Here is a 17,269-nt window from a genome sequence, read left to right as displayed (position 1 = left end):
ATAGCCCGGAGAATAGGGACAAAAAAAAAAAAAAGAAAAGGGGGAGGTTTTGTTTGCCACTTTCAAAGGTAATGTTGGTCACAAAAACTTTGGCAGCATCCTAGTAACACTTTCAACACGAAGTCCTGACTGTAAGTACAAAATTCATTCTTTCATTAAGTAGTGCTATATTTTCAACCACTGAGAATAATCATCTGAACTCTGTCAAAGTGGGATTTAAACCTGCATAGATCTCATGCCACAACACTTGAAGCTTTAGAGACCTCTAAGTTAAGCAGCCATGTTTTAGGTATAGTTTTAAAAAGCACTCTTGCAGGAGGGTTTCAAAGGACTACTGTCTATGTATCTAAATTCCCAGGAATTTCCAGGCCAGAAAAACATGCAAAAGCAAGGACAAAACACTCACAGAAAACAGTGTTCAAGTGGGGATGAAAAGCATGCCCTTCCAATCACAATATATCATCCCAGGTCTCTGGAAGCTTGTAAGGTGTGAAGCTTCAAGTCTCTGTGAAGCTGAATTCACACAGAACAAGGCAGTTCTTAAAAGTCACCTTTGGCTGAGCAGGAAATTTTGCATGGTTCAGTAGATTTTTAATTATTCACACTCAAGTAACTAGACTCCTACTGGAAATCAAAATATTAATGTACAATACCTTGCTGAGAGTGTACAAGCAACACAGGTCCCTCCCAGAGTATCAGCGGTGCTGGGCTCAGACTCATCTCAGCCAGCTGCTCCCCTCCCGTGTGTCTGCAGAGCTCTCGCAGTTGGTCTCGCACAGACCGAGAGCTGAGCCCTGATTCATGATTTCAGGCTCCAGCCATGGAATGCGGCCATTGAAAACCCAGAACTATTTTTACCCCTCAGCAGCCACAGCATTTCTGCCCCATGAAGACTGCTAAAGCTAATGCCTTACCCTGAACACACATCCGCCCAGACTCTCACCAGCTAAGATGCATTTTAGTGTGGTTTTTAAACTGTGCAGTTGCTATCAACAGGACAAAGCAGCTCAGCCCCTGGCATTATTGTCAGCCCTCAGAAGTCAGACATTTGATCCCAGTTGTCAAAATTAGAAATTCCTCAGAAATGCTTTGCTCCAGGAGATAAGATTAGCTCAGAGCAATGACTGTCTATATGATCTGTCCCATACACCATCACCCCCAGCCTGCATTTAACAAATATGTGATAACATCTTCAGCTGACAGGCTACAGACACATATAAAAATCAGTACACACTGAACAAAATCATGACATGTTTTAAGGAAAACCACAAGGTCAGGCAATCCCAAAGAATTCACGAAACAGACAAAAATGCCACTTCGTATAGAACATTAGGAAATACGGAATTGTCTTAAATAATTAGCTATAAACCAGAGGTGGACACCTGTATTAACTTTTCAAGATTATACAGAGAGTACTGACCACTTGAAACTTTACAACTGTGCTGTCATGAACCTACAGGATTCCTCAAGTGTACTTCAGAAATAAAAAATACTGGAGGTATAAATAAACAATAAAAACCAACTAATTGTATTTTAACATAATCAACTATTACCAACTATAATCATTTTGGCAGAGAACAGTCCACAAGTGCATAGCTGGGCATACATGAGGGGTCCAAATACCTGAGAACCAGCAGACTCATTCACTTAAATTGCTCAAATATTCCTTTAGACCATTGAAAATAACTGTAGGCATTTCTCAGAAATATGTGGTTAAAACACAAGAGGAAAAATGCAAAACTGACAACAGTCAATTATTAGTTCTTAACCTGTGGAATGATGTGGAGGTTTAGATAAAAATCAACAGTATCACATCTTATATTCAAAAACGGTCCCTGCCATCTGGAGTTTTAAGGATGATGAAAAAAATAGGCATGCAAAAGGTGAGACTGCCAAGTTCATAGGAAGACAGTTAGAGCCACTATTAAGCAGCAAATGCCATAATCAGCCAATCTTCTGCTGAGTTTTGGGGCAGAAACCCCTGTAAGGTCCCTCTGAAAGGCAGCTGCAATGGAAGTTATAGCACACACACAGATCTAGAGTGACCTTCACACTAGGCATAACTTAAAGACAAATACTTGACCAGATACAAGCTGGGGCACGTGGTGTTTGGGATGATACTCCACTTATGAAAACAAAATGGAATAATTACAGGATTATTTCAGATCACTCATAATTAAGTACCTCTAGCATCATGCACACTGATTCTGCATCTCTGAAGGATCTGTCCCTTTTAAGTAAGACCTCGTACTGGGAATCTATCCTTTTGTTGTTTCATACTCACAGAGAGACTCCGAAGAAAGTGTAGGTGGAGAGTGCGAGAAAAACAGCAAGGAAGGAGACCACTTGGGGAACAAGAAAGCTACAGTTAGAGTGTGTAAAAGAACATGAAACACACTTTAAAGTGGGCCAGACCTGACATCAATGACCTAAAGCTCAGAGAAGGTCAAAGGAGCAATACAAGCTTGTAATGTCCAGAAGGCTGAGCCACTTTAGCTCAGTGCTGTGGGAAATAAAGCAGAAGAAATGCTGTTGCTGTGAATTCATGTCTCTGTGAGAGATTATTCTCAGTGAACAGCCTTCTGCTATTTCTGCAATGAGCTGACTCTCCAGAAGTCCCTTTCATTTGCAGTGAGACACCAGAAACTCCATCAGCTACAAAAAGCCAGGAGAGAGTATGTCTAGCTAAAAAAAACCCTATGCAAGTAGCTTCACAGTTTTTATTACTTTTCACCTAAGAATTAGGAAGTACATTTTTCCCACCTGCTAAATTATTACCAGTTCAAGGACAGTGCCTCGAATTATTTGCTCTCACAAATAAGAGGAAGTGAAAAAGACTGGTATAAAACCCATTTCGCTCCAGCAGAATATTTAGTTCTCCCTTCATACCACCATATAGAATTCAAAGGGGAGAAAAAAGGTACACTAGTACAAAAGTGAGGCTGTTCGATAATACCTTCTGCTTTTAATACCTTATTCAGCAAACTTCAAGCTTTTTGAAAACCTGAGAGTGAAGAGCCAAGATAACCTCCATGAACTTTTAACCAGGCTCCTTTGGAGACTGCCAACACCAGATAGTAAATTATTCACTATTTTCCCAGCTGAACTCACTGGTTCATATAGTGATGCTGAGGAACGGTCAGAGGAGTGTCTAAAACAGGGAATAGTAATATGAGGCCACCTGTGGGGGCCTCAACATTTGCTGATTTGTTTCAAAATGAAGGTTTTAAAACAGTTATTTAAACATTCACCGCTTTAAAAGCCAATCTTTTTCCCTGTCTTCAATTTTATACCTGACTTGGTATCAATGGTCAAAAAGAAAAAGGAAAAAACCCTACACAAAGCACACAAACAGTTCTTAAGTATCCAAAAAAGAAATCACAAAATGTAATGTAGCAGTCCCCATGACAATTACCAGAGAGGCTTTGATACATGAGAAAGAAGGATGGAGATGAAATGCATTTAAAAAGTAAATTTAGGGTGTCAAATTCCAACAAGTTTTTTAAGTTTTTGTTCTTCTAGAAAAACCACACTACTTGACTCACTTTTCAGGATTAGCACCATGCAAGGCATCTTCTAAGACATTTTCAGGGATAATGAAGAAATCCTAAATCACTTTTTCATAAAGATCCTATATACTTATAGGAGAAGAGCTATAATGAAGCTATCCATCATTGATGTTAAACAGTCCATGCAACTGAAGACCAACAGAAAAAAGAATCTGAAACAATTCATCAACTTTATAGTTTCAATTTTCAAGGAGAATATCAAATTACTATAAATAGCAGTTATAATGCAGAAACTGAGAGGCATCTCCAAGTCTTTCTGCTACTCTTCAAGAAGTACATCCAGGCTGTGGATCCTGGTTAAAAAGAAAGTGAAGGGAATGACCTGACAGCTGATAAAACTGCTTCCACTTTCTAGCACCGCTCTGGTGAGACTGCATGAGAAGGAGGGGAAAGGAAGAGGTTCCTAAAGAGGAGATGTATTTCTAGCTTAGATCCCAAACTAACTGCCTGATAAACCTTTTGCACTTGCATGCAGACAGAAACCAAACACGAAAAGACACCCACACACATGCATTTCTTTCCTGTTCTTCAGTAGCCTCAAGAACTAGTAATCATAAATAGTTATCATCACTATCCATCCAAAATGCACATGGCATGAGAGAGACAAATACCTGTACAGCTACCATGATCCAAGTTTGCAATCACAGTGCAGGACAGCTGCGAACTTCGGGCTTAATTTGTGTTCAGGTCATTGCAACTTTATGCCCAGCACATGAGAAGTCTTGCCCACTTCACAGAGTGAGATGTTTACAGAACCAGCCCCACTTGGGAGTCAGAGGCCTAGAACCGATCCACCTGCACTGATGCAAATCCAGACTGTTCATGTGGAAAAGCTCCAAGTGTGATATTTGCACTTAATCCTGTTTCAAAGAGGAAAACCAAAAGTAGTGTCTCTGAGCCTCTGCTTAGGGCTTGCACTGATGTAGTCATTTGGCTTGGTAGCTTCTAAGTACACTCAAGAATTGTCACTATATGTCTTGTTTGTTTTACCACTTCCTAAGCATTTGCTCTGAGTTACTGCTGAAAAAGGATGCTGTGCTAGTGTTGCTCTGACTCACAACTGCCTTCCTTCATGAACTCAGGACCTTACAAAAGAGCTATTTAATATGTATATATATAGGAATGTACTGCCAAAAAGAGGTACAACTACTGAAATTGAATGTGCCTGTAATATTAAAGGGTACAAAACATTGTCCATCAGTGAAGTCTGAGGGTATGTGGCGGTGTTGTATATGTTCACAGGAAAGCTTAATTCTACTCACAACAGAAACGCCAAATTCTCTGCAACGATCAAACGTCAAATCAACAACAGGAACTGCCAATGTTTTAAATTCAGTACTGAAGCCCACCTCCCATGTATTTACCTCTAATTTGGGCTTCTTTTATTTTTATATGATTCTTGGCAGATAATGCAAAATGCATCAAATCAAGGGTTTCTTTCAGAAATTCTTGTAAATACTCTCCTTAAATTCTTTCTTAGGTCACAGCTTGAGGTTTTTTTCTACCTTTTCAATTCTTTGCCTATCCTCTCTTTTTATTTCACTTTCCTACATCAAGAGCTATATTGTCAGCAACCTCTATAAATATATATATATATATATATATATATAATAAGGAATGCCATAGCACTTACTGAACAATATAATAATCTCCTGTATTACTATATTCATGTAACTGCTAATAGTCCAGTTCCTTAGAAAACAAATTAGGAGGAAACAGAGGACCAAATATAATCATAACAAGACAGTAAGGTAAATGTTCAGCTTTTAAACTTTTCTAAAGGGAATCACACATACAGCATTCAACAGAAAATGAATTAAAAACTACTCTTCTTCTTCAGGTAATTTAATTTTGAACAGCACATTTAAAAATGTTATTTAGCTTGTATGACTTGTAGCAGGTGCTTTTCCTACAATAGAGTCTTCTTTTATAAGTAGCAGTGGCTATGCTAAAATACTTTTCAGCAATTCCAGGCTTTCCAGAGAGGAAGACTAAAAAAAGCAATACATTTTCTGAATTTGTGACAATCAGCCATTGATTCAACGTAGCAATTCCATACTTCAACCGTTCCCCAGGTAAATCCAGTAGAATAGTTCATATTTACCCAAGGCTGCCACACATCTGGGAATCCTAACCATATCCAGCATGCACAGTAAGGACAGCAGTATTTTTCAGTATAGTCCAGTATTTTTCAGAGCAGGCTCGAAGACTGAGGACAGCCACTACTGTGTTAATTCACAGCTGCCACTTTTTTGTGGGTTCTCAGCTATGCTCCTGAAACAGAAAAGCTAATTCCCTCTGTTCTGACCAAAGGGCACCAGAACAGTGCAAGGTGTTCTTATCTGTGAAAGCGAAATGATTTATGTACAACGTAAACACAGGGATCAACAACTGAAGCTGTGATCAAAGGAGACAGCTGAGCCTTAACTAATCACAGCAGGATATCTTTTGTCTGATGGATCAAGTCTGGAAAGGGTGTCTCTCCAAAAGGATAGGTTGGATCCCACCAGTTTCTCAGTAGCACACAATGTAACCTTACTACCCAAGAAAGAAATCTGAGAGACATATCCAACATCCCACAGACTCTGCAAACGTCTGACCACCTGGAGGTGGGATTCCAGACAGATCCAATAGCACCCAGTTTAGGTGATCAGACAGGCAGCTGCTACCTGGTCCCTGAAAAAGGGCAGATAGTGGGAGAGGCAGACACTGAAAGGAACACCTAAAGGTTAATGTCAGTGCCTACACACCACACGGTTACAGGGCATGAAGGCCTCACCCAGGCATGTACTGCAGCTACCAGCAAAACAGCAGCTTAAACACTATTTATTCTGACATGAATGTAAGTACATGTTCTTGTCTTCCAAGTGCTCACCACTTACATCAAAGTGTTCTTAGGAGACAATTTCTGAAAGTGCTCATGTCATAATTACTCTGCACCGTGTGGTTTTTTTCCCTGAAGCTTATTCTGAAGAGGTTCTCTGTAGGTGTATCAGCTGATTTACTAAAACATAACACCCCTCCCTGTAAATCTTAAGACCACCAATGCTACCAAGATACAATGACTAAGGTGTTAGTAGCTATTACCAACATAGGGATCCCAAAGGCATTATTGTACCTAGCTTACTTATAAGCTTTGGAAAAGCCATTGATTAACAGACAATAACATACACATCCAAATCCTTTAACTTGTGCAGTCGTACGCCTTCTCTGCAAAAAATATGCAACTTTTACAGTAGTGCAGAGAATACTTTATTATGACAATTACTATTATAATTTCTTCATAAGTAATATACACAGAAGGCTATGGATTCAGAAAGGCACTTCAGGATATACTTAACTAAGGAATCAAATAGTCCCATCTCATACAAAACCGTGCAAAACAAGAGGTGAGAATCAGGGGCTCTCTACTGCTATCTGATAAGGCTGCATTGCATTTTTTTGTCCACTATGATATCCAAAGATAAACAGCAGGATATTTCCTGGTACACTGACTAACTGCAAATGGGAATGCTCCTCTAGACCTAACCAGTTGCTTTAGTATGAAACAAACAAGAAACCCCAATCAAGTATTAGCAGTCCAGAATTTCTGGGGTGTCCTCCATACTCAGCAACACGCTGTCTACAGTTACAAAGATCATAATGCCACAATAGGTTTTGTGTAGTTCTTGGCCTCAGGATAAATTACTTGTTCTTCTCCCTTTACTTCAGAATACACAAAAATGAGAAGAAAGCAGTATTTCTGTAGGCCAGTAGAAGAACTTGCCAACATGCATGTTTCTCCCTCCACTTAAAAATGTCATTAGGGATCAGTGAAAACATGATGAGGAATGTTCAGCCTCTATTCTGGAGAAATAAAAAACAGAACTGACAATTAATGAAAGCTGGAGCCACGCAATGCTCAAGTTCCTGCTACCGAACCAAGTTTCTGCTACAAACTGAAATCGGAGCTACAGAGAGGCAAATTCACTTCCCTAGTGTTCATCATAAATTAACAGCATTAGTCACTTTACCATTTGGAATAAAATATTTTTGTACATTTCCTCAACTAGTATTGTTCTATCATTATCACAGAGGCTGGTATTTAAATTTCCCCTGAGTTCCCTGGCATCTACAAAGATCTGTCAAGTGTAACTTCTGGCCCTGCTTCCCAATTCAGCATTAACCCATGTATGTTTGATTCCTTCTAAACACTAGTTTTCCTAAAAGTAGTAATTTGCATTAATGATGCATTATTGTGCTCAGTCTTCCAGCACTGTAGATTGGCCCAGCTCCAGCTACTTCAGTGGAATGCCATGGATTTACCCCTGCTGAAGGGTCAGCCTGTGTATTACAGGCTATGAGGACTATTAGGCACATGTAGGGTGCAACACACCAGCAACTAAATTTAGCAACCCACAGCCATAAACTGGTTCAAGTGTTTCTTGAAGGAGTTAAGACACATGTAGAGATGACAAAAAAATGAGCACAAGAAGCAATGTCAAGATAGTGAGAAAAGAACGTGAGTGGATTTCACAAACACTGCCTACCTTTTCCTCTGGCACTCAGACTTTCTATTAAATCTTTACAACTCTAAGATCTGAATGTTCTGGGAATAAGCCACTGCAATGCATCAGATAATTGTTAAGCCATAATCATTTTAACTAAGAACATAGTATTTATGACAGCTCCACCATTTTCATTACAACTTTGGCAAACATGGAAAGCTTTTTACTCCTCATTTAACAGCTATTTTTGTCAAGGCCACGATCACTATTAATACTACAGTATTACAGCCTCTGGCTGAATTTTAATCAGAACTGTTCTCTCCTTCATTTCAGGCAGAAGAAAAGTGTTGTGACCTACCAGTTTGTCTGGCTGCTGCTGCTGCTGTGAGGGTACAAAGGGCATCCATCTCTATCCAGAAAAGCAGCAAAAAGAAAGGGCATTCTGTCTGTGGCATTTAATTCCAGATTTTCTTTCAAGGCAGCAGGGTATCTAACCAGGTAAATGAATCTGGGGAAACCAAAAGACAGAAAATACGGCAATCCCTGACTAATGTTATATATCTGCTGTTGCAAAAAAAAAGACGGGGTGTGTTTATGTGGAATTCGAGGTGCTGCTGGAGCCCCTGTTGCTCTCTGTAATTTCCTATCTGCAACTGCCATTTGAACCATGTCTCTCAACCCAAAAATCCAGCTGAAAGGCAGAACACACAATTTTAAGATTTCCAGAATCTGAGCTTGTTAACCACAGTAAAAACTTTAGTGTCAAGGTCAGCACCTCCAGTATCTCTGCTGGGGACCCGTGACAACATATGCCTTTAGATCTATGCAGTACACAAAAGGATGCTCCTGCATACAACAAAACTCAGAATTAAATATTTTTAAAGGAAGTAGGAAAGCCAGCTGGAACAGCAGTTGTTGATTTCTGCCTAGCTAGAAATTACTGATGACATTCATGGTTAAGGCATCAGATGAGTCATCTTTGTTTCAATCTGCCTCTCTTAATTACCTCATTCCCCTTCTCATGTTCTTCAGTGGCTCCTAGAAGCAACCTTCTAATAATATATCCATGGCTGATGTGCATACGTCTCTTCAGCCAGCCTAAGACACATGATGCAATAATCATAGAATCATAGAATGGTTTGGTTTGGAAGGGACCTTAAAGATCATCTCATTCCAATCCCCTTGCCATGCGCAGGGACACCTTCCACTAGACCAGGTTGCTCCAAGCCCTGTCCCACCTGACCTTGGACACTTCCAGGGATGGGGCATCCACAACTTCTCTGGGTAACCTGTGTCAGTGCCTCACCACCCTCACAGCAAAGACTTCCTCCTGTCTAATCTAAACTTACTCTGTTTCAGTTTGAAACCATTCCCACTTGTCCTGTCACTACGTGCTCTTGTAAAAAGTCCCTCTCCATTTTTCTTGTAGGTTCCCTTCAAGCACTGGAAGGCCACAATTAAGTCACCCTGAAGCCGCCTCTTCTCCAGGTTGAAAAAACCCAGTTCTCTCAGCCTTTCATTGTAGGAGAGTTGCTCCATCCCTCTAATCATCTTGGTACCCCTCCTCTGGACTCACTCCAACACGTCCATGTCCTTCCTGTGCTGAGGACCCCAGAGCTGGATGCAGTACTTGTAAGATCCCAAGTCTTGAGTTACGATATCACCAAGGGAGTTTTACTCTAATAAATATACAGAGCTCCAAAAATTCACCCTTTGAATTATTAGAAGAGCACTCAGTTCTTTTAACACCTTAAGAGAGAGTCCAAAGGAGAAAACCCACACGCGTTTTGTCAGAGGGTACTTTTACTGGTAAATGTTAGGAAATAAGTGATCTTTGCAAAAGGTTAAAGGGTAACATACCACCAAAACAAAGCAGTCCACAAACCACTGACTCAGCACATGCTAACACATACAACCTAGCAAAATCCAGCCCATTCAGTCCCAAGTTACCCAAAATACTAAGAAAGGAGATTACGAGAAGAAGGAGAAGTAGAGAAAGAGAAAATTACATACCTACCACTAGAGACCTGTGAGAATGCAGCTTCCACGGGGCCATGTGGTAGGTCTTGAATGGCCTGGACAGTACATGTTCCTGGTTTTATTGCTTTGGCCCCCAGTTGCTCCAGGGCTGCCCCAGGAGTCTCACAGGGGCTGAGATATGGGTTAGGGCATCACCTCACCTCTGTGAAGTTCAACCTTTTCCCTCCTCCTCACCACCCCCCCCTCCAACTTGAGTTGGTTCGACCCGATAATTAATGTTATAATCCAGTGTCTCACACCACTCCAGGTGGGGTCTCACCAGATCAGAGTAGAGGGACAGAATCACCTCCCTCAATCTGCTGGCCACGCTGCTTTGGACGCAGCCCAGGATATGACTGGCTTTTTGGGCTGCAAGTGCACATTGCCAGCTCGTGTCCATCCACCATCAATAATGCTCCATGTACCTTCAACTCCTGCTAAGCTGGTCCAGGTTAAGCACAATTTAGCTAACAGATTTCCATTCCAGCCTACTGCCAGCTCACATCCACCTCCAAACATGGAACACAAATCTTGTCTAACTTGTGGAGGTGCACAGGTTTCTTGCTCTGCAAACATCACAGCAGCAGGGGCTGTCTAATAGGAACGTGTGAAGAACCAGCTCCATAGAAGATAAGCTTCCCATTTCTTTATTCCCACAAACAATAAAAACCACTGATAAAGCAGAGAAAGATGATCAGAGTTCTGCATGAAATACAACCTGGTATGTAATTAGCAATGCAAGAGAAAGCATACAAAACCAAACGTAATTCAAATCAGCTCAGCCATCTCCAGCAAGAGCTACACAGAGCAAGGCCTGGCCTTCTTTTCAGCCTAGATGATTCAAGGTTTCCCATGTTTCTGGAAGTGTAAATTTCTCTTGACAGCCATAAATTCATTTAAAGAGTGATGACAATTGAAGAAACGTAACCTGTCACATTGCAGGGTTTTATTTTACTCGATAATACATTGATATATATACACACACAAGAATGAAAAGCATATTTTGACATTTAAACCATCCTAGCTTGCCTGTGCCACAAAGCCCAAGCTGTCAGGAGAAATGTGGGAGTGCTGCAAAGTTTTTAGATAACAACAACTTCTAATTAAGTGCTGAAGTTTAATTTTTACCAAATTAGAGATGCACAGCTTCTCTCACACAAACACAAATATGAAAAACATTTGGCTAACACTCATTTTTCCAGCCAGTCACTTCCCCAAAGCTACAACTTTGACTGCTGTAGGTTTTTCCTCTCCAGAACAACAGTCCTCTTTGGAGGCAAAAGCACCAGTTTGAGATTCAGATGATTATGATTCAAACCCTGGCTCTGACACAAGTCACTTCTCTAACTCTGGGTAAATCATTTAACTGACACTTACTGTGCTTCCAATATAATCTGTAAAGTCAGGATAATCCTATTTCTTTTTCTTGCAATTTGTGAATAGGATAGGATAGCTCGGATACCAGAAATGATCTTGGGCAGCACACAGCTCCTCAGAGGGTCATTTCACCATCCACAAAGAGTAACTGACACTTTATGAAGCGGTTTGCACTTTTATGGATGTCTAGTGATGCTCATTCTCCTTACCTGCTAAAATAATCATCATGAATGGATGGTTCTAATCTTAAGAATTATCAGTGTGCAAATCCATAACCCTACCAAACTTGTATGAAACTTCCGTAGGAGGAAACTGTGAACCTTTCTTTCAAGATACATTCTCCAAGGATACATGAGGGAGGAGGAACATGGTTCTGCAATATGGATAAGAAACTGTGCACTACAACCATATTTCTTTAATTGGAAGCAAGACATATGTGTCTCATGACAGAATGATACGAGGAACATTTGAAGAGCACCGAGATAATCCCATGCCTTTACAGTTGCAAGAACATAATGGCTGGCAAGGGTAGTTATCACTTGCCTGTCTCCCACAGAGAGCACCTTCAGGACCCTGCACAGCTATGGACCATTCCAGTCCCTGCAATGGAAAGGAGAGACACACCACTAGTTGCAGTGATAAGTGACTATTCATGTCAGCTAATGTCACCTCCAGTACCAGCTTAGTTAATGGAGGATGTAAAAACAATCTCCTATGAGGAGAGGCTGAAGGAGCTGGGGTTTTTTAGCCTGAAGAAGAGGAGGTTCAGGGGAGACCTCATCACTCTACAACTCACTGAAAGAGGTTGTAGCCAGTTGGGGGTTGGTCTCTTCTCCCAGGCAACTATCAGTAAGACAAGAGGGCATGGTCTTAAGCTCTACCTGGGGAGGTTTAGGTTAGATATTAGGAAGAAATTCTTCACAGAGAGGGTAATCAGGCATTGGAATGGGCTGCCCAGGGAAGTGGTGGATTCCCCATCCCTGGAGGTTTTTAAGATGAGACTGGATGTGGCACTTAGTGCCATGGTCTAGTAACCACGGCAGTGTTGGATCAAGGGTTGGACTTGATGATCTCAGAGGTCCCTTCCAACCTGACTGATTCTATGAATTTTTCAGGTTATTACTGTAGGATGGAGTAATGGGAAGGGGATGTAACTACAGGCATGTCCTCCTCCTCTCCCTTTTTCCTCTCCTTCTTTCCCAATGGCAGAGGAGACAGAAAAGTAGTTGCTCCCTCCCTTTGCTTTCTCTCCTTTCCTTACATCTTTTGTATCAGTTTCCTCGAGAACAGCTGGTCACATAAATAAATAAGAGTGAACTCAAAGCTGGTACAAAAAAGATTGATTTGACCTAGAAATGTTTTCAGAAATACCGTGTAAACAAAATGCCTGTGGAATGTACCAGGGAAGAAAAAAGACATAATGGCTTTTTCTCACAGGGACACCTACAAGGAAAACATTTGCTCTGCCCCCCTATCTCTTCTCTCATTCCAAAAACCAGCAGTGTGATGCACATTTAATACTAAAAGGGTGAACAAGTCATACGTTTCAGTCCCAAGAGATTGTCAGCATTCAGAATAAAGAAGGGTCACAACCACACCAAATGCGTGGTTACTGGGAGATTGCTTACCTGACATAAAGGAAAAGAAATTTTCTCCAAAGCAGTTCCTTCCAAAAATTTAGACAGACATTGTCAACTTCTGCAGTCTCAACCACAAAATACAGAATTTTAGTCACAGAGGATTCTGTGAGGTGGCTGGGGTTTTTTTAAGGATGATATTTACTGATACTTACACCTGATAGTGTTACAAAAGTAGTTTGGGTTTCAAGCCACAGTATGAGAGAGGTGCAGTGATCAGGGTTTTAAATGCATGTTTCAGTACTTGCAATAAACTGACTCCTGAATTAGATGGCTCACAAGGTTTCGGATGTTGGTAAAAACCCCCTAAAGGAATTAAACAGCACTACAGGAAATTAATCTCTCAGTTGTTCTGCTATGTGTCTAAAGGCACCACGAGGCTGTAGTAAGTCCTTGATTCTTCATTAACTTCCCATTTGCTGCAACTTGGCACCTTAACTATGCACATACAAATATTTGTGGGCCATGTGGTAAACTGGGTCACTTAAAGATCAAAAGACCCCTTCCACTTGCTGCCGTATTTCTGCCTCTCCATCATTTTTATGTTCAAGTTTCATGGTGTAGCCCCAATTATTTACCATTTTACCATGCAAATGGTAAAGCAGCAAAACACACTGTAGGGCAGCTTAAGTGCTCGGGTTGGCCTCTTTGCCCATACTGCTATTTGTCACAGCTTTTAGAATTCAGAGTTGTCTGAAGCCACCTGGATACAGTGACACTTTTGTAAATCAGGAGTCACAGGCTAACCTGCAGACAGTGATTTTATCCTATGGAAACCATATGACATTTTCAGAAGAGGTGATTTTTAACTCACAAACTCTGCAGCCTGAGAAAATAAAGCTTAGAAAAGGTCTGGACAGTTATGGCAGAGTGTTGAGAAGTCTCCCCTTGTCTCTCTTTTAAGCTAGCAGAAAGTAAAAAAGCTCTCTTGTCAGCCTTGGGTTGTCTCATTGCGAATTAGAAAAGAGAAGCAAGACAAAATACTCATGGAGGGATGGGGGGGATTTGTTTTTACAATGGCTTTTGTTCCATGCAGCAATATGGAAATGCAAGATAAGGGTTTCTGTTACCCAGAGTACGCTGCACTCGAAGCACGAGTCTAAGTCCCACTCCTGCTAACAGGTGCTGAGCCTGAGCAGCAAGAGCCAAACAGAGTCAGTGCATTTTCACAGAGGTGTTTACAGACAGGAAACACTTGCTATCTGCTTGTCTTCAGGGACAGTCCACTGCAGCATTCACTTGAACAAAGTAAAATGGAACAGAAACACAGGTGCTAATTAGCTGGAACCATTTACCTTATACCATCATTCAACAAGTCCCCACCTGTATCAGTATTAATGCAATGTCTCAGTAGGCTCACCTGAACACAGCAAGCTGACTGCATTAAGAGGTGATGAAAATTTTGGCTAAATCTATGGAAAACACACTTTAAAAAGGACAACAGCAGCAAAATAAGTAAACTAATTTGTACTAGTGATACTGCACAAGAGAGTGCAAAACTGGCTGAGAAGAAGCAGGAGTCTGTGTCTCCTGGGACACAGGACAAGCGTTCTCAGCTAAGGCACAAACGTGTGCCTAAGATACCAGAAAGGCATGGAATAATTCTTGGATGATTAAGAGCTTCATGTGGCATTTGCAGCAGCTCAGTCTGTCCCATGCAATATTTGATGCATGACATCAGGAAGACACTGCTCTGACCCTACTTTAAGCCCTCAGGATTTCATGGACATGTCCATCATACCTTCCAAATGCCAGAATAAACATCTTTCAAATAGCCCCCAGAGTTGGATATACATTGACTTAAACAGATCACGAAAAATAATCAATCTTAAAGGGCCAAATTCTCATTAAATGTACATTGTAGACCACAGTGTTACATGATTAGTCCAATGTGACTGTCTCAATTATAGTTCAAGTCATTAATTTTCTTGTTCAAGGGATCATTGATTGATGAATGACAAATGTCTCCTGCTATAACTAACTCTGTTTATAGAGATGATCTCACTGATCATGGACCTCCCCTGTAACCAAACGTCTCTCCTTGTAGCTCTTCTTTTCATAATACAAATAAACTTCAAATCTGTTTTGGCCCCTCCCATCTTGAGAAACCCATGCCAAAACACATTTGCCAGTCTGAGATCACTACAGTAATTATCTAGAATTCTTTTCAAGAAAACGCGGTCTACAAACATCTGTTTTATGTTCTTACTGTCCATGGGAATTACTTCTAACAATAACTTTACAACTTCTTAGTTAAGATCTTCAGTAGCTTTGGCCATGCTCCTGCTATTGTGCTGTTTCTTTCCACAGTATCAGAGATAGCATGCCCTGAATCCTCCTCCTGATTCCCTGAGTGCTCCCTCAGTGTGTCCCCTACTGAACTTTCCTCATGCTTCACACCTCTGTTTCCTTCTGTAGTTCCACTGGTCTCTATCCTTTTTGTTCCTTCTCTTTCACTTCCACATTTCCTCTCATTGGCAAACACAAATTCAGCTTGCTTGATGACTTACAAAATACCACACTTTCTGTTCAAATGGGAATCTCAGCTTCTTTTCTTATATTTTTATGTGTATATTTAACAATTACCACAAACTCACCATGGTTAAAGCAGGTAACTTAATTTTTTTCCCAAGACTCTCCTGCCCATTATCTTCTTCCCTCATGAATTGTGAAGAATAACCATCTTCCTGTTGCATCAGCCCATAACTTTATTATCATCTTCATCTTGGAGTTTGCTCTTGACTCTTGTATCTTGTATCTAAGCTGTACCTTAGCCCAGTAGAGGGTTTCCACACAGTGTCGCTAATAGGCCATCCATAGCATCCTGTCATCTGCAGAGATAAAACTCCCTTGACAGATTCAATCTTGTTCCACAGCTATTTATCCAAAGTGCTGCTTTAAAGGCCATTTTCCTAGACCATCCCTTTGGCAATGTTATTACTTTTATGCAAGCCTCTGCTCATTTCCTTCCCTCTTTCACATCAGTAATAAGTTGCGTATAGTTCCTAAGTTTCCACAGTTTACCCAAAAGTCACACCTCTTCTTCAATATCAAAAGATCAATTTTTACCTCTGTTGCAGCCCTGGGGATTTATCAGCTCTAGTCCAGAGTCTGAAAGTGTTTTATGCCCCGTGGGTGGTTTTTAGCTCCACTGAAGTCTGTGGAATGAGGGGCCAGGATTTTATCTTATAAATAATTTCTGAAATCAGTGAAATTATTTGCTGTATGTAAAGTCAAGCATGTGCCTCAGGCAAGGTCTACTTCAGAAATGGTTTGCTGGTATCATTATGCAATTACAACCCATCTTGGCACAACCGAAGCTGCTAATGCTGTCACAGCCACAGCCTATAGCAATGACATTGTCTTTTGCTGGTATGATTTATATCGGTGTGTTGAATTAAAAAAAGAAAAAGTCAAACAATTATTTCAGCAAAAGCATTTCTCACAATTGAAATGCATTAGTTAAGGCAGCCATTAGTATGGAAAATCTCTAATAAACAAGAAAACAAACAAATCACAACAAAACTAATCCCAGAAACCTTTCTGACATAACCTTGTCTAAGATTTTTCTAGGACTGGGACATGGAGATGAAAAAAACAGCCAAATTATAAAATCTAATCCAAACATAAATGTGTATGATCCATATGCGTATGCAAATACATAGGGATCACTTTAAAAAATATGTAGTTTTTCTTGAAAAGTAGGTACTTCCACTGTTGAATTTGAAAAATTGACAGTCCAAGGAATAAAAAAACCAAAAACATTAGGCTTCAGTGTAGAATGTGATTTTTCACACTGTTGCAGAATTACATGTAAATCAGGACATTAAAAGATACATCTGGGATTAAAGGACTGCTTAGACATGACATCACTGTTTGGCTTCTCCAGAGACTATCTGGAAGAGTGATGATATCACTTAATGCTTATTGCCAGAATTACTCTTACAGATAGAGACAGCATCAGCGATGGTATATATGTAATGATGACCTGAAAGTGTCTAATCCATCAGTCAGACACCAACATTAGATCTCTACAATGCCAATGATACAAAAAGAAGCCACGGTGATTTTATAGTAACATTAAAACTCTTAAATACAAAATAGTGTTACTGATGGACCAAAAATACCAAACTTCATGCTCACACTAAAAGTTTAGCTCTGAGATGGTAAGTACGAAGGA

The 17,269-nt window shown here is 40.5% G+C and overlaps 1 protein-coding gene across 10 annotated transcripts in view; it reads right to left on the bottom strand.

The window, feature by feature from the left end:
• Positions 1–17,269, bottom strand: part of TSPAN4 (tetraspanin 4) — a 435,304-nt gene that overhangs the window by 245,581 nt on the left and 172,454 nt on the right. The window contains exon 1 of one of the 10 annotated variants that reach the window (XM_051804241.1): positions 5,674–6,097. The exons of 8 other annotated variants lie outside the window; for them this stretch is intronic. In XM_051804241.1, the coding sequence (XP_051660201.1) occupies positions 5,674–5,716 (43 nt within the window). In that variant the 5' untranslated portion in view covers positions 5,717–6,097. Of the gene's footprint in view, positions 1–653; positions 1,113–5,673; positions 6,098–17,269 lie in introns of those variants that run through there. One more of the 10 variants, XM_051804238.1, reaches the window with a different exon arrangement.

The sequence above is a fragment of the Manacus candei genome, unplaced genomic scaffold (genome assembly GCF_025592945.1).
Source record: "Manacus candei isolate 608988 ecotype Guabito, Panama unplaced genomic scaffold, ASM2559294v1 h1tg000060l, whole genome shotgun sequence".
NCBI lineage: Eukaryota > Metazoa > Chordata > Aves > Passeriformes > Pipridae > Manacus > Manacus candei.
Note: the sequence above shows the minus strand (reverse complement) of the source record. Positions and strands in the feature narration are given on the sequence as shown.